The sequence below is a fragment of the Rhipicephalus microplus genome, chromosome 3 (assembly GCF_043290135.1).
Source record: "Rhipicephalus microplus isolate Deutch F79 chromosome 3, USDA_Rmic, whole genome shotgun sequence".
NCBI lineage: Eukaryota > Metazoa > Arthropoda > Arachnida > Ixodida > Ixodidae > Rhipicephalus > Rhipicephalus microplus.
The window spans coordinates 43,998,879-44,023,743 of NC_134702.1; the positions used below are offsets into that span (position 1 = coordinate 43,998,879).

Genomic DNA, 24,865 nt, shown 5'->3' on the forward strand with positions numbered 1-24,865 from the left:
GTTCACGTGGGATTATCCATGAGGTAGTGACTACACCGTTTTCACCTGTGGTTTTTTTTTTTTTTTTGAGTCAGTAACTATACAAGCTCACATTTCTGTTTCGTATCTCCAGTATGTAATTTAATTTTCTAGGCAAATCGGCTTCTTCCCTTGGAAAGTTGCTCGTCTGAAGACGTCAACTGGCAAAGTCTTCTAAAGATATGTTAAGCCAGTATAACAAAGAGACTTCTATATCTCATTTAATGAGTCTTATCAAGATGGGATTTCTTGCTCAACATTGGCCCCTATGAGCATGCCGAGGAAAAGATTGAACCTTGGTCCGTAAATCGGACTCACGAGTCATGTCCTGCAACCCGTGAGAACTGTGATTCATCACAACTTCTAGGTGCACATATCATTCGAAATTGCGAAGCCTAGCTATCCTCTTGTGTTGATAAGAGTGTCTGTAGCAACATTGGTGGCTGTCAGCTAGGGTGAGACATCTCAAATGTCCCCTTTTGACGAGTTTTGCTCTCGATTAGTTTATCAATGTAGATGAACACAATGACATATGGTATGTTTCGGAGAAAGCAACGAATCTAGGTACGGGAGCTTGCATTTTGGAAATATCTTCCTAAGTAAATTCTTTGACTATCCAGCAATTGTAGTATTTGATTCTGGCTAAGATTCAAGTTTGCAGCTGGAATCTGATTTGTGCATGGTACAGACGTGCAGAGCAATGTGTAAATATTTTAAGAATTTGAATGCTCGACGTTGCCAACGGTGCAGCAGCGCCGTTTAGTGCAAGATGTCGCAATAACGTGCGTTATGTACACATACGAGAGGTACGTTGGTAAAAAAAATTAGGTAAAAAAAAAACTTGAAGAATGATGATCATCTTAGTGCTGACCGCATTATGAAACTGCACCCTGAAAGGGAATTAGCGCTGCTTGCACTGGGAAAGTGATGCTAATTAGCATCGCTTTCCCAGTGCAAGCAGCGCTAATTCCCAGCACCAATAGCAGACGGGCACCTGTAGTCCTCGCCTTTGCTGTTTTGCTAAGGTCTGAAAATGATCTTCCTTTCTTCCTTTACTTTGTTCCAGTTTATTTATTTTCTCCCTCTTTTTCTTGCTTTTTCTGTATATTTCTCGTTCATCCCTTCCTTACTTTCTTACTGCTTCCTTTCTCTTCATTTTATTTTTCTCGTTCTTTCTGTGCTACACTTAACTTTCACCCTTCAGCCTTTCCCTCTTCCTTGCCGTCACATTTCTCTACTCCTCACGCTCAGTTCTCAATTTCCAACCCCCTTTGCTACACTATATGCTATGTGGACAGCTGAATGACTTAATTAGACGCTTGACTACTGATCAAGAATACGGGGGTTCAAATCCTGCCTTGTAAAGAATTTTTTTCGGGGTGAAGCGTTTTACGGTCTCGGCTTGTCGGCGTGTAATGTTGTCACGATCCGTCATAAACAGGTATTCCCCACAAAAATTGGGCGAGTCCCACTACTCGCCACCGGTCCATACCATGCGTATTATGAGATAAAGGCTGATCGTTACTGCCTAAAATATTGCATTTGGCCTAGTTCGGTGTCAGAAGTTAAGACGCGTGCTCTGCATGTTAATTGAAAACTCTTTTTTGTGTGTTTTTTTCATCTTTCAAGTGCGCAGCGGTCAATGAAGGCCTAAAACAGGGTGCTCAAAACCAGCGCAAGCGGGACTAACAAGGTTTAGATAAAAATAAACTGCAGAAATATACTCAATAACTAATTAGAACAATTTCCCTAAAATAACAAAGAGATCTGAAACATTATGGCCTTCGAAATAAACAAAAAATGCGCGCTTACCATCTCAAAGGCCATAAAAACATCTGGCTCATAACAGAGTTTTGCAAGAGAGGGCGCCACTGTCTCGACAAGCGAGTGATTGCCAAGAGAATCGCTATCTAGGTTGCATGGTATATATATGGGTATTAAGCGCACGCATTTATTAACTACGACCACAAAAATACATTAGCGCGGAATATGAAACGACGCCAGAGCCTATTCACAAGAACATTAGCGCAGAGTTAGCACGGAAGCATTAGCTCGGGATTTACGTGTACAAGAAGTACATACGGCGCTACTTTATCCGTAGAATGAGCGCTATACATCAAGCGCTGGATTTTAAATTCTTCTGCTTCATTCCCAGTGACTAGACCACTTACCATAACTGTACTCACATCATATGTATCTGAGTTGGCTTGACCACGAATGCATGCATCTTGTGCACGCGAGTACTAAAATAAACTGAGCGCAGCGTCCTGGGGACCATGGGGAGGGTCCAGCTTAATAAGGACGCGTTTGCGGGTTGACCTGCGAGCGGCACAACAGTTAAACGAGCACTCAGGTTAAAAGTTTAGCACACGAATGCAGATTCGTCACAGAACAGCTACCACCTACGATCAGAGAGGCACGGGGGTTCGCTTTTCTGGACGAAATGCGGGAAACCGCGTGGTTTCAGTTTCGGTGCGGCTCGTTGCGCGCCTCCACCATACCGAGCGAGCGCGAGAAGCGCAAGAAATCGGCCGAGCCTTCGCGGCGCGTGCGGTGTCGCATCGCTTCGCCAGCGTCGACAATTAGGTGGCGACCGCAGGGGCGACCCCCGATTAACACCGATTAAGACCGCAGGCAGGGGTTGAGTGGGCTCGTACTCCGTCGCGCACACTCGCGCCGATCGTTATCGCTTTCGTAGGGCGTGACGTAGCCGTGACGTGTGTAGTTGTCACTTCGTTTTTCAACATGGCGGAGATGTTGGAAGTAAATAGAAATGTATCGGCCTCCTCTTTGTAGCCGAATCATTGATTCGGCGAAGAAGGCATGACCCCGCATCGAGGGAGTAACTGTTCGCAATATAAAGGTAAATGCATCCCTTACGTATTAATGGCGTGAAAGTCTTCCCGTCCTAGCAAGCCGTGCGGACTAATTGACCGTGGCCCGCGAGAGCGTTGTTCGCTAGGCCTAACATATTTCGAGGTGCATTGCATTTTTTAACGCCGCGTAAACGTGCGTGCGTTAAAGTGCATCGTCGTTATGCATCGAGACGAACTCTCTCCTGCGCGTGCAACGTCTTGCGACGGGAGCGCTTGAATTGGTCCGCACATGGCGGCACATTTCCACGCGAACGTGAGAGCAGTAGCAATGGCTGGAAGTAATTAACGATTGGTAAGGAATAATTTGCACCGCATCGGCTGATTCAGTGCTCGATTCGCTTCCGGCACCTAGACCCCTCGAGACAACCCTGCCTCCCCTTCAACTGCAGTGAGTGTTGTGTTCGTGCGTGTGATTTTGCGCCGCTTTGCAGCCGTGCATTGGTCGCTCGCTGGCGTGACTCCAAACCCGACTGCCTCGAAGACAGCAGCGGTGTTCAATCATTTCGGAATTCGCTCGCGAAGTGTTCTACTTTGGACCCAATCCACTAGCGCACATGCATTGTGAAATCATCGTCGCACACGCAGCCGTGCAGCTGCGCCACAACGCGCCGTGCAAAAAGATTAGCCGTAGAAAGATGAGCTTCGACGTTCTCGATGTGGGCGGCCTCGAAAGCAAATCGGCGCTTCTGCATCGGGGTAGTTCGCACCGAGTTTGTATGAAATGAATCTCGGCAAAAGCGGGCGCCTTTTTTTTTTCTCACCTTCGTGCCAACTTGGCACGCGTCGCGTTGTGGATGTTTTTATTGGCACGATTAGTATCTGCTTTCCGATTCGTCCGCGCGTTGTAATGTTGAGACGAATTGAACGGCGGCCGCGGTGCCGGGTGGGTTCTCTCTACGCTGGCGATTAAAACTCAGCGGGAGGTAAGAAAAAGAGTCGTGACTGTCGCTTCCTTTCGAAGAGTGTGTGTGTCTTGCGCGCGAGTGCTAGATTCCTCGTCGGGAAACGTTTCGCACGGCGGCTCGCACGTTTCTCGAGAATGCGGTGAAGAACGAGTTCTTTTCGTCGTCGACTGGCAGTTAGTTGCGGCGAGCCTTGACCTTTATTTTTTGCGGGCCGAACGGGACAGCGGTGCGAGGAGACCGCGTTTTTTTTCTTCTTTATTTGCAGGACGTTAGAGGAAGTAGCGCCGAACGGTTGACGGCAAAGAAGGCCGCGAAAAATGAGCGAGAACAGAAGACGACGTGCGCGTGTGTGTACGACTCGCGTCAGGGAATCCGACGAACCGCGGCGAGCATGGGGGGAGGAATGGATAGGGCGTTTCGTGGTGGTGACGTCTTGCATTTCCGCTTCGGGCTTCGATGGCTTTTTGGTCGCCGTCGTTATTGCGTCGCTGCGCGTCAGTTTCGCCCACACTCTTTTCTTTTTGTTTGCTGTGCCGTCGAAACAGCGTCGACAAATATACAGCCGCGATCGCGCAGCTCTCCCGTTGCCAAAAAATGGAGCCGAACGAGACTTGAAACCGCTTTCCTCTATCGAGCGAGCGTCAACACGTTTCGCTGTTTGTTCCGAAATACGCCGAGTCGAGAAAAAAAAAAAGGGGGGGGGGGAAAGCGAGGCAAACGACGCGACGAGGCGCTAAAAGAGGAGCTAGCTCTTCGCTGGCGATCGCGTCGAAGCGGAGCGGTTTCTCACCCCTCCGCTCTTCCCTCCCCTCCCGGCACACACACACACATTTCTTAAGAAAAAAAAAAACATGGGCTAACAAATTTCTGCTTCGTGTTCCGGGGAGTGTTTTGACTGCCTGCGGCGAGTTGTCGACTACCGCGCCGCCGTTTTCATGACCCGCCTAGAGGTGTTTCTTTCTTTCCGTTTACGCGCCACCTCTTATTTGTTAGACGAGTCAAAACGACAACACACTTAAAGGTCTCGCCGTTCCCTACGTGTAAGGAATGCCGTACACATCTCGCGTATCCATCTGTTATTATTATTTTTTTTTCTAACACTTCACTGACGCTCGTATTTGTATCACACGCGCGCACTTCCAGGGATCCTTCGGGGAGAAAAGGAGGTAGATATATCAGTGGTGCCGTCGGCAAGTTGCGAGAAGCGCAACAGGGGCATACAAGAAGATACAAAGAAAGGGTTTCACGAAATGGCCTTTTGTATGCACCTCACTCGCTCGTGTCCGCGCGCCGAGGAGTTGGTTGAGCTCTGTGCACGCGCAGCTGCTGGCTTTCCATGCCATTGTTATTGGGCGCGCGCGGGGGCGTTTTGTTTCCCGTCCGCCGTTTGTTTCTTTGCTCCCTCGGGTTTTCCTTCCCGTCTTTCAGGGCGGCGAGAATCCGCAATCATTACTTCGCGGTCTCTGTGGAGGGAACAGAAATGGGGGGAAAAATACTGCGCTAATGTTCTCCTTTTTTGTAGGCCTAGGTGTAGTTCAAAATCCTATGCGTGGTGCAGCTGCACTACAGCGAAAACCTTAGGACGAGCAACACAATTCCCTAGGCAATCGCGCATTTGCCACCGCCTCGGCTATTGCGAGCTTGTCGAAGCGGTGACGCCCTCTTTCGTGGCTCTGGTATCAACTAGATGTCTTTTTTTTTTCCAGAAGCGTTTCTGGCAATTTCAGATGAATTAATTGAAATTAAATTCTTGCATTGTTTCTGTAGTCTATATTATCTTAGACCTTATTAGCATACCTTGCACTGGTTTTGATTCATTGATATGTGGGGTTTAGTGTCCCAAAGTCACCATATTATCATAAAAGGCGCCGTAGTGGAGGGCTCCGGAAATTTCGACCACCTGGGGTTCTTTAACGTGCACCCAAATCTGAGCACACGGGACGACAGCATTTTTCGCCTCCATCGAAAATGCAGCCACTCCAGCTGGGATTCGATCCCGCGACCTGTGGGTCAGCAACCGAGTACCTTAGCCACTAGACCACCACGGCGGCGCTCTGGTTTTGAGTTTCGTTAGCCTTGTATTAACCAGTGAGTGTCTATGCGGCATGAGACTTTAGATGGACGACAATTCGGGTCCCTAAAGTGCTCCACACTGAAAGAAAAAAAGAGCCGTGCAGCAAGTGCACTTTTTTTCACGTGGTCACCTGAAGGAACACCCTTGTGTGGGTGGGGTGATGGCAGGGTGGTGGTTGTAGTAATTGGTATCATTTTGAATTTTTCGAGTTCTTTGTTGTCTAGGAGATCGAAAGCTTAGTTGGAAGTCATCAATTTGGTATATGCACCCTGTCAGCGAAGGCTCCCCGGACGCTACGGTAGTCATTTCCAAACTGATATTTGTGACCACCTCCCAGAATGCTCTGTTGAGGCTGTGGCATCAGCTTTTGAACTCCATGCAACCTTCTGATAGGAGGTGATCTTTGTGGAAAAGGTCTAAACCGTGATACAACATGTGGGAGGAGCATGTGAGCCTGGCGAATCCTTCGATGATGTATGGAATCGGACGCAATTGAATCATCGCTGATTCTTCTCCAACTAGTGTGCTCGGAGGCGAATTTCGAAAATGTACAGCCCAGTCTTGACCCAAGCCAGAGAGAATGGCTAAATATGCTGCCGCCCACAATCTCGGGCTGAAGAAGAAACATACAAGCACTTCTTTTTGCAGAAAACGAGCGAGGTGCACAGGCAACGCACGTGCCACCTCAGCTGCCTTCACGCTGACTATGAAGGCTGTGGGAGTCGCTTGACTAAAACTTCATCTGGTCTCTTGAGTCCTCAGACCTGCAGTATGGTTTTCTAAGGAAGACTAGCCGATGGTGTTCAAAGTGCTCAATTTCAACAAGCCAAATGTGGCAGGCATCACCAGAAGGATGCTTGATAACGACTGCCCGAATTTACCATAAACAAGCCTGAATAATCGGAAGTTGCCTGCAAGTGATAACAAAACAATTCTGCTTATTTGAATGTGTGAAACAGCTGTCGTAGCAGTTGCATTCTGCTGACAAGAATGGGTCATTGATTTGTTTCTCTGCTGCACTGCGATGGCAACTTAACTTTGTTTGGTTTGTGCATTGTTGGGCATACCTTGCTTTTTACGCTCGACTGCAAGGTTGTTCTCGAAACCTGCTACAGTGTCTCCAATAACCTGCGAGTTCTCCTTGAATGTGAACCATCATATGTCAGTAAAGTGACAGGAGTGTTGCATCTGCTAATGGCCTGTACAGCAAACACGGCAGTTAAGGTTTCACAGGAAAGTTTTGAGGCAGTTGTGTTTTGCTATAAGGAGACCTCAGTACTGTGCTGACAAGAACCGGGTGACAGTTTGTTGTGTTGTGACCTTCTGTTCATTCAGCAGATGCGGAGACTCCACTCGTACTGTTACATTGCTTTCTTACTACATTACATTGGTTCGTCTTGCTTCTGCCTCCGAAAGTCATTATTCGTTGTGTGCTGACCAGCTTATACGCAAGGTTGTTCTAGGGCACAACTTTTATTTGGTTGGCCTCCATGGCCAAACGATGACATGTAGTTTGGGTCTTGGAGCACTATCAGTACATTTTTATTTGTGATGCTGCTCCCACAACAGTTCTGGATCCTCTCCCATAACAGAATGTAACTCTGATGCAACCATCAATTTTATACAATGCGTCCGCCATGGTGGAGCAGTGGCTATATGCTCGGGTGCTGACCTGAAGGTTGGGGGTTTGATCCTGGCCTCGGTGGTCGTATTTCAATTGAGGTGAAATTCTAGAGGCCCATGTACTGTGTGATATCAGTGCACTTTTAAGAACACCAGGTGGTTGAAATTTATGTAACCCTTCACTACGGCATCTCTCATAATCAAATCTTGGTTTTGGGATGTCAAACCTCAGGTATTATTATTAATTTTATACAAATAGCCTAACTTCTCATTGAAAGCAGTCAGTGCTTTAGAGCAAAGAGACAACTTGTTTTAGATTCCATAAAAATTTGCAAGAAAGAAGTTCTTTCTTGTATGGTTGTATATTTGTGATGTGGGGGAGACAATCAGAAAAAGTTTCCTGCTGGCCAATGTTGGAACTACTCTGCGCCACCTCTCGCTTTCCTGTCTGTTTTTTAACTTATTGAAAAATTTGGTGCACTGCAGTAGTGAACAGTTACTGCTGTCGGCATTGTCGGTGTATATAGGAGGCACTCGCATCCGCTTTGGAAATCGTGGTACTCTGTTATCAAGAAATTTGTGTTCTAGAACGACGCACATATATGTGCTACATCCTGGCCGCTTCTTTTGTTGCCAAAAGGTTACATTTGCCGATTGACTGTTTTGGCAATGTCTCATAAGGAACCACGTTCTGTCTCTTAAGATACTGTGAAACACAAATGTCACAATATCTTACGAGGCAGGACGTGGTTTCTTATGAGACAGCTTCATCTATTACATATGTGTATTTATAATTTGTCTGTTTTTTGTTGGCATTGCTCACAGAAGAAAAGGAGAGGGGGAAACCTACAAAAGTACCAGAGCATCTACAACAGTGGGGGCAGCAAGATATTAAACGTATGTGTGAGACACATATCCAACTGGCTTTTATTCGTTGGATGGCATACTGTATTGTTATACCTCTGACAGCACAAAGAACACTATGTAGACTATAGACAGAAACCCGTCTTTCTTGTCAGGAAAAATGAGGGGTGCTTTTACACAAATCGCTCAGTCTTTTAAAGTCGACCTCGATAATCTGTTATAGTAATGTGTGAGGCCTCAACACAGCATTCATCGAACTTGGGAAACAGCTGCATCGAGGACAGTGATGAGCCAAATTGCCTTCTTTGTATTTTTCTACACCATACTTTCGTTTAGATAGGCTATTATTCAGGCACTCACTTGCAATACTTTGACTCACTTGCGATACTTTGAGTTTGACTTGCAAATACTTTAATATGGCACAAAGGCATGGGTTTCCCAATGCTTAGCAGGCATTACTAAGCTCCAGTCATAAAATAATATGTAGTTGAGGCTGCAAAAATAAAGACTGCTACGCTTTGTTACCAGTCTCTATTACTTTATAAGTTGCTATGAACGTTGATACAAACGTTGACTGGTCTGTGGTCCTTTCTATTCAGCCCCGGGGGGGGGGGGGGTTAATTTGGGAGCCGCGTGAGCGCTTTGTATAATTACTTCGTAAGCGGAAAAGTGACCAGTGTGAACACCTGCTCAAGCATTTGGTCGGAGAAGGGTAATTGAGCGAGGAGATGGAGTTGTGCAAATAGTTCCGCATCTTGTATCATTTTTCACAGGGCCGGACTTTTCTTATCTGGCTGTCTAAACATTAACGGCTGTGTGCTCTGGATGGGAGCTTCTAGCTAGTGTGTGGGACAAAGCGGCACCTTTCTTTCGTCTTCTTTCTCTCTCGGATCCCGTATCAGTTAGCCTTGTCAGAGCCACTCTGTTAGTATGCACGTGAAGTGCACGTCTCTTGTTGGCAAAAGCGGTGATCCTTCAAAGAGGGCAACCTTTTGCGTTGACATATCAGTCGAGTGGAGCAGCTGGCAAGCTTAACAAGTCTCGTTGAGAGTGCCACAAGTGGGTGGAGTGGCAAATTGCTTTTGATTTTATGTACTTTTGCACATACATTTTATAGCTTAATAGATGTGCATCATCGTTCACAGCTGGACAAGAAAAGTTAAGGTTGAGGCAGGTTTTATTTTTAACATTTCCACAGTTTTTTTTTTTTTGAGCAAAGGCGCAGTTGCAGTGCAATACGCAAAGGCATACGAAAGAAGAAAAAAGAACAAGTCAGAAGGCTTTCCTGTATGTCTGGTTCATGGTTTGCTGTTTTTCTAATGCTCAGCAATAGGTATCGGTTACTGAATTCACATTGTCATCGTGTGCTAAACGAATCTGATGTGGCAACTAATTACTATACTAGCATGTTTCTAGCTCTCTTTGTAATTGAAAGCTCAGACAATGATTACATTTTTCATGTGACCGCACTACATGTACGCTTCTTTCTTTGGCCTGCATGATGCTTTAGACAGATGTGTACTGAAAGAAAACAAATAGTCTGTAGTTCTTTCAAACCTAATTATTGCTGCATTAAAAACTGCTGCGCTCACCAGCTGTGAGATCATTGCACGCTGCCTGATATGAACAGTGAGAATCGCAAACAGCTACGCTTTTACACAAGCGCTAGAGAATGTTGGAGGACAGAGGCTTCAAACAAAACTGGGATGCATAACCCTCACCCTTTCTCCGTCTCCATAAAAGGTGTATGACTAATACTAATCAGCGTTAATGTGTCTATTTCCTGACGTGCCTTCCAGTTATAGTTTCTCCAATTTCAGCTTTCCTCTTTGGGTTTCATTTGTTCCTTATTGTCTGCTAGTCTGATTTCTCTAATTTCTGATTTTTGTTAGGAGGCCAGAACAATGCGTTGAAAGGTTGCGACACGCAGATTGCTAACGAAAATGCACCCTCTTTTTCTGCGTGCGTGATCGAGCTCCATTGGTTTTCTCTTTCTCTCTCAATTGTCTCAAGGGCCATTCTGGCATTTTAATTGTACGTGTCGGCCCAACTGTTTAGAGAAGCTCGTGTTGAAGGCTCGCCTAAGTCACATCTGTATCTGCCCGTGTCCCCGTGCATCTGGGTGAAACCAGCCATTGTCCCACCGCCTGGCGTGCATCGATGCTAGTATCTGTGCCGCCGCCGCTGGCAGTTATTGTCGCATTGTGATGCCGCACACCCATCAATCATGGACAGAGCACTGAAGAATTGCCGCGGGGAGGAAGAGCCACGCGGGGAGGATCTACGCGCCACGACAGCTGCTGCTTTGCTGCCCATGGCAGCAAAGCGCTAAGCGTGGCTAAAGATGGATGCAGCTTGGTTGCCTCGCCTGATTTTTTTGTGAAGCTGCGTTGTTTGTCCAATTTCTTGCTCACGGACACTCCCTCGGTGAGTGTGCAGTGCTGTACCCGCTGTCGGAAAGTGGGCATTGTGTGTTTCGGCAAGGCTGCCTTTAGGGCTGATTTCATGGTAATTTCAAACCAACTACAACTAATGAATGTGTAGAAAGCATGAGCTCACAATCATTAGATATTAACGAAAAGTTGAATAGTTGTATGTGCATTTGTCTCCTCATTTTCAAAGCTGTCTGTGAATTTAGACTCACCTGCCATTGTAGCTTAGCAGCTATGGTGTGGCATTGCTAATCTTGGGGTTGGGAGTTCGATTCTTGTTCATCGCAGCAGCACTTCCATATGTGTGAGGTGCAAAGATGCCCATGTACTTATGTGCACATTGAAGAGACACTAAAGATAAACATTACATCAATTTAGACATAAATTAATGTTGAGGAAGTAATGGCCATAGTTCGGTGTTTGAATTTCGTGCTGTAACTTCACAAGCTTTTACATCAGTGTGACGTCATGAACTTGTCTTTCTGGTGTATTTTGGTAACATTGATTCAATGAAATTTTCCTAAAGGCTAACTTCAATGAAGTGCACACCCCAAAAAGTCACCGATTTATAGGCAGTCTAGCTCGGGACAATGCTGCTTGCCAAAATTCACCTTCGCAATGCAAGTCATATCTAAGGAAAACACTCGCCAGCAATGCAACTAGAAAAGACGCCATTACAGCTGGCGAAAAGTGAGGTACAGAGCAGCTCGACAGACCGACCGATATAGGTGAATCGTCTGCTCTGCTTCCTGAAGTATGCGCTTCGTGGCTGCCCCCCAGAGTATTTTCTTTAAATATTAACAAATAAAAAAACAGTGTAAACATGAACCATGAAGGATGCATCATCGCGAAAGCTCGTTAAAGTGCATATCTAAATAACGGTTGCCGGCTTCGCGCCTACTGTCTTGTCCTGCTGTCTTGGTGAAGTCGCTGGTTCACAATGAATGATGCCGCGTGTTACGCTTCGAATATTCTCGCTTCGTTGATCGACTACGGATGATAAGACGGCGTTTTTGCTACGGATAAGACGCCGTTGTTTTCAATACCAATGCTTGGTTTGACGCACTCCCATGTCTACCAAAAGTGTTTCTGCATTTCACTTGTCTCACTGCGCCCAAAAATTTACACTAAACCTATAGTAGCACAATCCATTTTCTTATATATAATACATTTAGGGGCTTAAATTGCTTTGAACTGAGCACGATCACATTTTTGTCGAACTTGCTGCTTTGACTGCTTGTAACTAGAAGCGAGCCAATCAGCTTTTGGTGCTTTGATTACACGATCATAGATGGCCCAGCTAGTCTAGCACTTCGTAGGGCATCGTTTTACCAGTTTTTTTGTCTTTCGAATAGCGTTATGCTGTAATTTAGTGAACGTAACGAGCTAACACAGGCATCTAACGCTGTACTAAAGCTGTCTAATATGAATACATGTTATCGCCTGTGTGTCTCCAAACTCCAGTCCGGGCTTCCTGCTGTTGTTTGCAGTGGCTGAATGTTGAAGGCAATGCGTCAGGATTCAACATTCTTTTTGGTTTCGACAGTATTTGGCCGGAGAGACACCGGTCGTGTTTATATTCGTGATCTGTGAAGTGCACTGCATAAAGCACCACGCCCTCAATACATCCCATTCCTTTTGCTTTACTCCGATAACCCGCAGCTTTTGGAGCTTCATGTTTTTCGAAAAAGCGTGAAAGCTGGTTCCCAGCAGTAACGTATGCTCCAGCAGCTTATGGCCCTGCATTTCGCTCTACAAAACCATTAAATCCTTTCAATTGTACACTCTTTAGAGGCATGTCATGCAGAAAAGGAACGGATGCGGCTGCAGGCAGGTCTGCTCATGAGCGGTGGTGAGCTGTCATTGACGTCATTTCTGCTGGTGCCCGATTTGTCTTGACACACCGCTAGAGCTCAGCATCGTCTGCTAGCTGACAATTGGAGCACTCATTATAAAAGAAATGCATGATTGTAAGCTTTCTCACTCTCATTATAATTGTTTATCTAACATATACTACACATTCTGTGCCAATTCTGCCTAGGTAAAGTTTTGTTGCAGTTGGCCTTTAAGCTTTCCAGGTGAAGAGTTTGGGGTCCTTGCAACACAATGTAAATAATTTCTACCCACAAATAATACGTGGGGTCTAGAAGGTTCAGTTAGAATATGACGTCATGGTTAGCCAGTGCAGAACTTCAAGAAGGTGTCACGACATGTAGACTTTTATACAGCGAAAGGTGTAGTGAGATCATAACACAGGTCACGCGCGACACCGCAGTTGTCTGCCGCCCCTGTCGGTGTCCGTAACCAGTATCGAATAGAAAAAAAAACTTGGTACATAAAAAACACTAATGACACAATGGTATTCGAACCTGGGTCCGCTGCGTGCCAGCACAGTATTCTACCACTGAGCAACACTTTTTTTCTGTATTACCTTCTTGACTACAGGTCAAGCTAATCTGACAATCACTATCACACGTGTTTCATGCGTGATAACGCTTCGAACTAAGATATTACATCTTCAACACAGTGGGCAGTCTTATACACATCTTGCACTTTTATAACAGCTTCCACGAAACACTCATTAACGGATAGAACTCTCACATCACAGTGTCTGTACGATAGCATACTACGCCAAACCGAATGAAAACCAAGCAAAAATATAACATCCAAATTTTGCACAGAACTATCACAAGGCAAAAAACGAATTCCATATGGAGTAAGAGGTAAATCTTTTTTTAAAGTCCTCTGTAAAATGTCCCAAAAGAAAATAGCATTTTTACAATCAATAAACACATGTTCAATGCTCTCAGGTTTGTTACACAGGAAACAGCTGCTTCCCCGTGGTACATACATCCCTCTCTCTTCAAGCCACGTTTTTACTGGCAAGGTTCCCGTATGCAGTTTAAAAAAGAAGGTTTTCACATTGGGTGGTATACACGTTTTTCACTCGCTTTAGTACGTCATGGCCATATGATTTTTCATACTTTGAACGGTACAGGGGCACAGGAAAAACATTCTGTATTAAGTCTTTCATAAGCCGCTTTCTTTTCACATTAGTTAGGTAATCTATCGAAAACCTTGCCCTTAGGAAACGATATGAGAACACAACTTCGCGCAAGAATGATGACAATGTGTGCCGTTCTCCCCTGTCTGAAGATGCAAAGAAATCAGGCATGTGGTGCAAGAGCGATGTTTGAAATAAAGAACATAAAAAAGAGTCTCTCTGGTCTTTAATGAGCAGGAAACGTGATATTACTTGGTTAAGAAACAGATGACACAAAGATCCTTGCTTAACACGTCGAAACAAGTTTCTTCTAGATGTTCGCTCCCATGTAGAGCTCCAGTAAAATTCACAGGATATTTACCACTGAGCAACACCAGTGCTTGGAATTCGTTTATAAACTGGCCTTAGGCAGGCTTGATTTCGGGAAAAGAGTCGCGTTAATATGAGTAATGAAGCGTTTTAGAACATCAAAGGAACAGCCAGGCATCACACAATGCGAGTTGCGTAACGAGTCCAATGCTCCAACCCATTAGAAAACTTGTTCGTTATTACCTATTTGTAGGCCCGTGTACTCAGATTTGGGTGCACGATAAAGGACCCCAGGTGGTCGAAATTTCCGGAGCCCTCCATTACGGCATCTCTCATAATCATATGGTGGTTTTGAGACATTAAAACCCACATATCAATCAATTATCACTATTACCTGTGACGCATACCCACTTTAGGCATATTTCTTCATTGTCATCAGCCACTGCATAAAAAAAATTGCATGAAATTCCCAACAAGTGTGCAGCGGATACCACGCTTCTCGAAAGAATGACGAAGGATAGCGTAGTAAATGCTGGCCTACTACACAAAATTTGATTATTTATGGCGTAGTAGGTGGTTGTGTGTTTGTAGCATCCCGAAGAGTGTTTAGAAAAAGCTCTGAAAGGCCGCTCTTCCAGCTTCCCCTGTCACTGTGCTGCGCGTTCTGCGCAAGCTTGTATTTTTTCACGTATTTTTTGTCTTTTTCGCAGTGATAGTGGTGTTTTTAAAGTGTTGTGAAAGTCTACAAATACAAAAAAGGATCATTTTTCTTAAGTATCTTTGCAGGGAATGTCAGGTTGTCAAAATCATTCCTACACAGTCCTCACTAAAGTGTGTCTCCTAATCATGTCGGGATTTTTGCTTGTAAAACCATGGAATGTAGTTTGTGGACTTCGTTTCTGGGTAAACTACTCAAGCAGATCTCTAAAGTATTTTTAAGCTTTTGTGTCATCCTTGTGCAAGAAATATACGGGGTATCAATTGCTTTAATTCATGCTCCTTGATAACGTCAGGAGTGTGAAAGGGACTGTACAAAGAGCAATGGTCGTAGGCCTGTTGTATTGCTTGTATCACACAATAGTACAAAAAAAAATGTCTACTATATTTGTATACATGCTTCTAAATGCTTCGGTTAGTCAATAGTGAAATACAGTTTATATTCTGTAGTAGAACCTCAGCTGGAAGCGCCATTCCAGCAAGGTCAGAGGTACTGCAGTTAATTTAGAATTCTCGCAATTCGCTTCACTCGAAGATGTACAAGGTTCTTGCTCCCGTTAAATAGCAGCTGTTGTCACAAATGCATGATGGTTTTGCTACCTAAATGCAGCTTCCCTTTTTAAGTATGCGAGTTATAGAGCCACACTTGTTGCTTATACTGCTGTATGTACAAATTATTTTCAGGTTTGATCTGAAGTTATGTCCTGCACACTTGCAGTACAAAAATAAGCCAGTTGGTGGGCTTCACCCCATAATGATGGCTGAAAACATCTTTTACTGCCAAACTACGACTTTTCAGTTTACAGTCTTCATTTTTGTTGTTTTCTTTTGTTTGTTTTGCGGTGTGCATGCTTGGACGCCTTGCTTTCATTTACAAAAGTATGTATTCACCAAGTTTTGGGCACATGTGTTACAGATAGTCGTTGTAATCAGCACTAATGGGCTGCCATTTAATTACAATCTCTCGAAGGCATTGTGTTGCTGTAGGACAGTTGATGCCTGCCAAACGAGCAGTGACATTACGCCATTAGAATGGCTTGTTAGCTTTGTCAACAAGATCACAAATGTGCTTCTTGGCAGGTCATCACGCGGCTTACTTGTTGAAACCTTCGTCATGGTGTAGCTACTGCTTTCATAATTTATTTTGTTTGTCTTATCTGTTATCCTGTCCCCCCTTCTCCCTTTCATTCTAGCATTTTTCCTTGCAGTGTTTTTTTTTTTCTTTTTTGTCCCCTTATTTTGGATGCATTGGCTTATACTGGCAGCCTGTGGTTGTATTTGCGCTTGCAGCAGTTGGCTCGACAGTGTGTCTGGTTGCCTTCCAGGGAGGGGGGTGGCTAGAAGAAGCAGCAGCGGTGGGTGATCCCCGCAGTGGGAAGGAGGCAGCGTGGCGGGGGAAGGCCCCGAGCGGCCGTCCGGGGGCGAGATCCGGGTTGGGCCCGGGCACCAGGCACGGCTGCCCGAACTGCGGCCCGCCTACGAGCCCCCCGGCATGCCCCGCGAGGAGCTGCGCTGGACGCCCGGGGTTCCCGACTGCGACCTCATGATGTACCTCAGGGCCGCCAGGTCAGAGCTTTTTTTCGTTCAGGACAACCGGGATCGCTTTCATCGCATTCAGAATGCACATGCAGTGTGACGCTGCGAGCAGTAATTTGCGCCCTCCTGCTTTTGTTGGGCATGCTGTGGTATTTGAGCTCAAGCGAATTTTTGGAGTGTGATGAAACAAAAAATGAAACAGAACAAGCAAGCCGCAGAGTTCATTGTAGCCATGGAACTCGAGCTTGTGCCAGCTTGGTTTTAGAGCGCAGCTAATAGGCGCTCGTACCAGCATTGAGAGGCATTGCCGTCATCGTCGGTGACGTAACCGATAGACATGAAAAAGTAAAATGGGAACAACATACCCAGGACGGAATGGAATTTGAACACTGGCCCTCTGTGTGGCAGCTGAGTATTCTACCACAGAGCTATGCTGGTGCTCAAAGCTCATAAAAAAAAGACCGTCCTATACAGGCGTCATGTCGGACTGTGTTTACCGATGTGATATAGCGTGGCAGGAGAGCAAAATAACAACCCGTCATAGCACAATGCTAGTTGCGCTAAGAGTGTGTGGTTTCACGCTTTCCACCCTCTGCAAAGTTCTCAGCCATGATTCTTTGTCATCAGCCACACGTAGCATCAACACGTATACCTTACAGAAGTGTGAGTACCTTGCTTCTCCACAGAAAGATGAACAGAAAGATGAATAATGGTGTGTGGGGCGGCGTCCTGCATCCCAATAAATATGATTGATGTATGTTGTAGCCAATATCTTTGGAAAGCCAAAACTTCAAGCACAGTGGGCTTTGCCCCAACACGAAGTTGTGCTGAGAATTCGCATTAAGCAATGCCGTAATCTTCGATAATAGTTTTGTGCTGCTTGATGCTCGCTGTTCGTATGAATCGTGCCACATTCAGTAGAGGGGGTACACTGGCATCCAATGCCTCGAAGCAGATATGACAAAATTTATGTACAGGGTTGCCACTATATAACGTGGACCACTCATTGGTATTTAAGGGGAGACGCTCCTCGAAAGCACTTTTTTTTTGTTATTCAACTTAGAGCTTCAGAAATTGGACCACTGATGCAGTTTTTCCTCCTGATTCCAAATCTGTAATTAGTTTTTACATAAGTGCAATAGTTTGGGAGTTGTGTTTCAAGTAATGGTGAAACTTGATAAGTTTTCCGGGAACTTTCGCGCATACTAAATGTTCATGCAGAGAGTTGTTCAATGGCTCCTTTTGCTCCCTATTAGCCATAGAGTGCCGATATCTAGCTAGAAATTGTGCTCCAACTTTGAAACTATGAAAAAAACATCTGTGTAGCAAAGTACCCTTTTTTTTCCACTCGACCACCATTAAATTTATTAATAGATATTTACAGCTGATAGGTTGTGCTGATTCAAGTAGATATCGGCACCCTACGCACTCTCCTCAATGTGTGTGCCAAATTTCGTCGTCGTATGACCGTTCTAAGTGCCCGAAACACTTCCCGCAAAAAATGCAAATTGGCCAAAATTGCGAAATGAGAAAAACGCGTTTGAAAGTTTGAAAGTCTGTATTTACAAAAATGAAAAACGCAGTAGCACGAAACTTGTGCTGAACACATACACACATGTCCAGAGGGAATATCAGTTGTCTAAAACTCTCCAGCACCGTAGGTTTTCCCTTCCCGGCTGGTGCGGCAGGACTCTTCCACCCGGGCCCTCTTGGCTGCACTGCGACGGTGTGCCCTCGCCTCAGCGGTCTGACGCACATTCATCTTGTGCATGCGCATGCTGTCTCGGCGGTCGCTGAGGGTAACCAGGGCCTCCGAAGGAAGCACCCCAAGCTCTTCCAGCACCTTTTCAAAGCTCGCGTGGCCCCGGTTGAACCACAGGACTGCAATGGCTGTGGCTGTTTCCACAGCAGTCCGGGAAGCAAACCGGGTCTTTGGACACAGCAGCCATATTTTGCTGTTCAGGGACTCGGCCGCGTTCTGTGTCTTGCCGTGGAGGCACCGGGCAAGCAGCTTCGCATCTGTGAGACGCTTGTAGATTGGGAGGACTGCCAAACCCTGGGCCTTGGTCAGGAGGGGGGTGTGGCACGGTGCAGGCTGGCCCTGCGCCTCAGCACGTCGGTGCTTGCACCACGAGTCTGGGCCTGCAGGACAGAACTTGTGACTTCCAGCACCGTCTGTTGAACACGAGTGCAAACATGAGGCCCATATGGCAGTGTACATCTTGTGGACATTTCCCCGATTGTTCACAATGGCCACCTGAAAGTAAGTTTGAAGCTTCTGGATGGTGGTCTCCTTCAGCTTCTCCCCTCGTGGAAGTGGCGTTGGCAGCTTCCGCAGGCCGGTGCCCAGACGTTTCGCCACGTGGTTGGTGCACTCCTCTTTTTCAATTGGAGTGTCAGGGTACACGTTGGCATCACAGACCCCGTTGTAGGCCTTGCTGTCTCCATCGCTTAGGAAGATGGTGAACCGCAGGGGTGTCTCATAGTCCACAGTCCTCTGCCAAATGCGCACTGCAGCTTCGGCCTCCATGGCATGCGAAGAACAGTCGCAATTCTTCTCACAAACGGGATGATGAAACGCCTGCCATGTTTCTTCATCGCCTCCCATGTCGTTATGCAAACTGCACGCCAGGCAGTAGTTGGAAAGCACTTCATAGTCCAGGCACAAACCAGTGTCCAAGGACACTACAGTTCCCACACCATTGTGGCTTTTGTGGCCTCTTTTTTGCCATGTGCCGTCAAACATGACTGGCACGTCACTGTTACCAGCCACCTCTTTGGTGACGCTGCGTGCCCTTTGCATGTTTTCACAGACAGCCTTCACTGCCGCACTGTGAATCTTTTTGCCGATAGCATGGAAGGTCTTATGGTGCATAGGGTTTGGCAATCCAACTACTGCACAAAATCGTGAAAGTTGCTCATGCCCGATACCGACGGCACGCGCTGCAAGCACCACTTTCAGGTTCACGGCAAAGGCGTCACGCGAACTCCCGCTGTCGTAGCTTCTGCTTGCACCGCGGCCGCCATCTGACGCGACCCGCTTCGACGAGTACGCGGACGAAAGGATGCTCTCCGAGCACTCCGCATTCTCGCAGTGTAGCTCCAGAAACGCCGAAAGGCCTTTCCGCTTTTTATTCGGTGCCCGAACTGCGAGTTTACTCTCGTGACAAACGGGGCATGCCGCGCCTGCGACGACGGCCGTCAATGCACCCAACTCGCACAGCACTACGCTTTCGGCACGATCGGCATTCGGCCTGACGTCGTTTTCGAATAACGCGATCTTTTTCTGCGATGCACTCACAAAATTCACTGCAGCGTTGATCTCGTCGTCGCAGTTGCCATGGTCGACGTTGCCGTGGTCGATGTTAGGCCTACCGGCCGCTGGCCCGTCGCGGACATTTTCGTTGGCGGTGGCTTTCTTGTACGTCCTCCGCCGCTTCCCTCTGAACTTGTTCTTACTTCTGTATTTCCGATGGTCGGCAACGGCCTTTTTCGGGCTTGCCATCGCACGAAAACAGCGAAAAATAACTCCGGAAAACAGTGAAGCGAACTACGGCAAGAAAACACGGGTGCTGTCAGCCAATGGCGGCCCTGCGTTAGTGGCGCGCGGTTTGAAACGGCGGGAAAAGACTGTTTTTGTTGCTTTTTTTTTAGATTTTTCGTGAACGTACGAGACTTCAAGAACCGGGATCGTGGAGAGTAAGGACAACTCTACACGAGCCAGCGGCCGCAATATGGCGGACAGCTCTCTTCGCGGCCCCGCGAGCACGCGAACAGCAGCCCGTTTTGTGTAAATTTCGTGATGCCGCGCGTCACTGCCGCTCACTCAGACGCGTTTTTCACTGACTTCTGATGCTTATTTCGCTGTGATATTTTCAGATGTCAAAATATAATGTATAAAGATGATAAAGCAACAAAAAACAGAAAAGGTGAAATTTGGAAAAAAAACGCGACTTTTCGACCCGCGTCTCCCCTTAAGACATCACAGAAGCTTATATAATAGTACATAATTTGAAAAATTATTGCTGTGTTTATTGACACCGCGATTACGCATCTTAAGACTATTATTTCACTCGCGAAGTAGAAGAAACACCCTAGTTTTATAGGCTTGAGTACTAATGAGGTGATCACTTCAGATGTGGTCGACCCTGTTCACGAAAATGGCAAAGGCAAGGAAAGGCGAGTTGAAAGGCCAACTCTGGCAATTTTTTGACCATGTCAAGGTTATAGTGTTTCCACGTTCCTGAGACACTCTTGTCACGAGCCCAATAGCTGGAATGCTCAGAAAATTTGAAAATAATTTTTAATAAGCAAAAATATGAAATACCGAAACCAAACCGGGCGCATCCCTGTCTGCATGTGACGTACTACAGTATAGAGCGCTTATAATGTAAGTCTCGAATATCCGCACTATATGCGGTACTGCACTATAATCAAAACAACTTTTAAGGACTGCTCCTGTGCAAAACGTGTTGAACATGCAGCTTCGCGTGTTCCAAAATCGAAACGTGCAATGCGTGCTTGAAAAAATTTAACGTTCAAAGACGCGCGTTGCCAATGAAATGAACGCGAAAGAGTGAGGGAAGGGGGGTGTCTAACAAATGAAAGCACCCTCGCGGAAATTCGCCGACTCGATTATGCGTATTGCATAGAAACTATGTAGAATCACGTCCAGAATTTGATGCGTTGAAAGACTCCAACCATTCGGTTTTATGGGCGCCCACCCGATTTAAGACATCGCAATTGAATCGTGAACCACTATTTGAGCGCTGCAGGTGCCGCCCTTTTCATTAACGATATGTATCCCTTCCCGTCAAGTGCGGCCTCCGCAAAGAGTTTCGTTGATTAGGTACCAAACCGCAACTTAGATTTATGCTACCGTTGCCGATCGGAGCGCAACCAACACCGATTAGCCCTAGCTTGCCGTTTGGTATGTTGTCGCAAAAAGTTGGTCCAAAACATGAAGATTTGGCATCAAAACGATCACACTACAGTCAAACCCCGCTACAACGAAACTGACGGGGCGCGGAAAAATTTTCGTTGAAGTGAAAGTTTCGTCGTAAAATCGAAAAAATATAGCTGATCTGAGCTAGCAAAACAAAAGGACATTTATTTTCAAAATTAAAAAAATGTCCGCTGCTTTCTATTCTTTCCCAGAAATGTCGCGACGTGATTCTCACCCATGCATAGCGAGGCCATGGTGAAAAGCATGCTAAACAAACGTCTAACACTGCTTTTGTGAACGAACCAAAGAGTGGCATTAACACGTTAACACCAGCAGCTGTCCGCCGTCAGAAGTATCCGACAACGCCGAGATGGTGGCAGGGTATCGTGGAGCAGCAACTTTGCATTATTTTATGAAATTCTTATCATCCATCACTCGCGGCTAGCTGATTTTGTTGAGAATGCGGATGAACAGCCGCTCTGATTAGTTACTACACTGGCCAAGCACGAACATAATGATAAGCAACGGAATCGGAAAAGGCATCATGCCGCGGTTGCACCCAGCAGCTGGGAGAAGGAAACCATGAACTCGGCGACTGGGCTTCAGCTTCGGATCGGATCGTCTGCGGCTCAAAAGCAAGCCAGTAGCAAAACAAAATCATGGTAGTCTCATTGCCATCGCTATCGAGCAATGGCCCCCATGCTAGCTGAACAGCGGCAGTTTCTAGTGATGCCAATGCTTGTTTTAGGCTTCGTTGATGCATTTTTAGGCTCTGAAAATGCATAGAAATGTTAAAATTGGGTTTACTGCATATAAATAAGTATCTGAGCCTGGAATTGCATTGTAAAATTTCGTTGAAGCGGGACGATCGAAGAAAAAGTGTTCGTTGTGGCGAAAATATTTATGCATTGACTCCTATGTACTGCTGACGGGGTATCGGGAATTTTTCGTCGTAGCGGAGTTCGACTGTAGCAGTGAACCAAGAACAGTGTGCATGATACGAAGTTCGCATTCATGACCGGCAGATCAGCAACGGAAACTCGCCAAGCTTACATATGACAGCGCACTGGCAGCAAAAGTGAAAGCTCGCGTTATAAAACCGTAAAGGGTTTTCAATTCACAAACAAGGAAGCAAACGCGATATTTGTTGCAAGTTCTATACCGACCTCTTTCCCGACAAGAAACTGCATGCAGTTGATAAGAATGGTATCGCACATGCCACGATGAGCGGTGCGCTGCCGAAGCCACGGTAACGATGTAGTACGCTGTAGCCGCGCCGGTGCAAAGGCTTATCGGTCACCGAGGCAACTGTCCTCCTCCCTTACTCGTCAAGCCCGTGCAGTGTCCTGCGGTCTCTTTTTTATTTTGCTTCCCTCTGCCCTTCATTAATTCACTCAGTGTCCCCTCCTCCTCCGTAACGATCTCTTCGTTCGCTCCCCAGCGGCACGCTCGCTACTGCATTTTTCACCAACAATTTCCAGCAGCCGCATTATTACCGGTCTTTCATCTTGGGGGACTGCAAAATAAGCCGTATGCGTATACGTGGGGTTCTATAGGAGGGTAAACGGGAGTAGAAAAAGACCGCATTGTAAGCGGTTCTGCACTATAAGCGGTTACATTATAAGTGGTCTACACTGTATTTGGTTAGAGCCGGAGGCCGTATACTGGTCCTGCTGGCACGGAGTATAAAAATTCCGCCATATCCACGAAGTGAATGATGATGAGTGGGCGAAGCTCCGGAGGTAAACCTGGTAAACCATGAATCCTCTGTACATTCGGCCCACTCGATTTTATTACATCGCTCTCCCTAGCGTACGTCGCCGCACTAAATCGAACGATTGCCTTCAACCAATGACATGCGCCATATGTGACATCATTCCTATTTTATAAGATCTCGCGTCTTTCATCAACTACAAGTACCGCTTTCTAGTTTATAACATCTCGCATCTTTTCATCATCAGCTACAAGTACCACCATCTAGTAAACACTACAAGAACTAAACGAGAGGTGGCTACATACAGGAGACGGTACCGCCATCTAGTGAACACTGCAAGAACTAAACTAGAGGTGGCTACATACAGGGGACGGTACCGCCATCTAGTGAACACTGCAAGAACTAAACTAGAGGTGGCTACATACAGGCTACAGGGGACGCACAGCCCACGCCCTAAGGAGCTTCTTCCCTAAAACTGTGAAAGCCGGACCAGCGAAGCACTGGCCAAACACCACAGAGGAAGTCAGAAAGCATTCCCGTGCTATACCCATAGCCAAACACGGCCACCGTCACCTTGTGGAAAGCATAATAAACACTGTAGCGGCCAAAGTAGTGATGCCATCGGCTGCGCCACTTCCGTTGACATGGCAAACATGACTTCACACAGGCAGTGTTGCCAGTAATTCTGGCAAGCGAGGTGAGCTTTTCGAGGCTATTTTTAAAATTAACTTGCAAACAATCAGTGTATCACTCAAGCCTGTACTTTGGTATAAATGACTGAAATGTGCAAAGGAACATACCCAGTGAATTCCATTGCGATTCATTCACCTGGAAAAATCGCCGGAGTTGGCCTTTAAATTGCAAGAATAGCAAGAACTGCAAGAATAGCAAGCTCCTTGACGTAGCTCTACGCCCTTCAGTTCACCAAGGATTATAGTAGACTCTCAGTAAACAGAAATCTGTTAAACGGAACTACTGCTTAAACGAAAATATTGCCCCTGCAAATGCTTGGTTTCGGGCTTGTATTCTGCATTCATGTTCATCTCTCACTAAACAGAACTCCTGTTAAATGGAACCTATATTCCCGGTCCCTTCAGGTTCCACTTACTGAGAGTCTACTGTACTTCTATGGTGCATTTTGTGCTGTAGCAATGCTTTTGTGAAACTCGTCATGAACTTGGAAGGTTAAACTTGGAAACAAAAGGGCCACGCAAAACCCTATTTTCCATGGACTGGGGCATTTCTGAACGGTGCCTGTTTGCAGGAGCATGGCGGCATTTGCGGGCATGTGTGACGGGGGCTCGGCAGAGGACGGGTGTTTGGCGGCCTCACGGGATGACACCACCATCAACGCACTGGACCTGCTGCACGACAGCCAGTATGACACGGGCCGTGCCCTGCAGGCTCTGGTCAAAAACCCCGTACCCCGTGGCCTCGATAAGAAGTGGACCGACGAGGACCAGGTAGATATACATTGGCACAAGTTTTTTTCCTTTCTTTTCTTTTCTTTCTGAGTGTTCACATGAGCAATCCTCCATGTTGCTGTCGTCTTTAAGAGGAGTCCACTATACAACTTGCCAGAGTCTGTGAGCAATCACTGCGTACTGTTTATAAACGCCTGTCCGACAAGATGCACCAGAGGGAAGATGCAGAATGCGAATGGGGCCTTGCATTCGGTCATTTGGAGCCTCTCACCGAAGGACAAGAACGCGTCATTGTTGGCCGTTGAGACTGCCGTGGCAGATGCTGCATGCACTTCAACTTAGGGAACAAAGAATCTAGTTCGCTTATTTTGTGTGAACTGCAGCTACCGTATTTACTCCGGTAATCCTCGCACTTGCATAATTC

At 46.3% G+C, this 24,865-nt stretch overlaps 1 protein-coding gene across 4 annotated transcripts in view; it reads left to right on the forward strand.

Annotated features, from left to right (window-relative positions):
- The first annotated feature begins 2,752 nt into the window (after positions 1-2,752).
- Positions 2,753-24,865, forward strand: part of LOC142803701 (uncharacterized) — a 75,248-nt gene continuing 53,135 nt past the window's right edge. For all 4 annotated transcript variants that reach the window (XM_075889350.1, XM_075889351.1, XM_075889352.1 and 1 more), the window contains exons 1-3: positions 2,753-2,881; positions 16,148-16,388; positions 24,282-24,480. In XM_075889350.1, the coding sequence (XP_075745465.1) occupies positions 16,315-16,388; positions 24,282-24,480 (273 nt within the window). In that variant the 5' untranslated portion in view covers positions 2,753-2,881; positions 16,148-16,314. The remainder of the gene's footprint in view (positions 2,882-16,147; positions 16,389-24,281; positions 24,481-24,865) is intronic.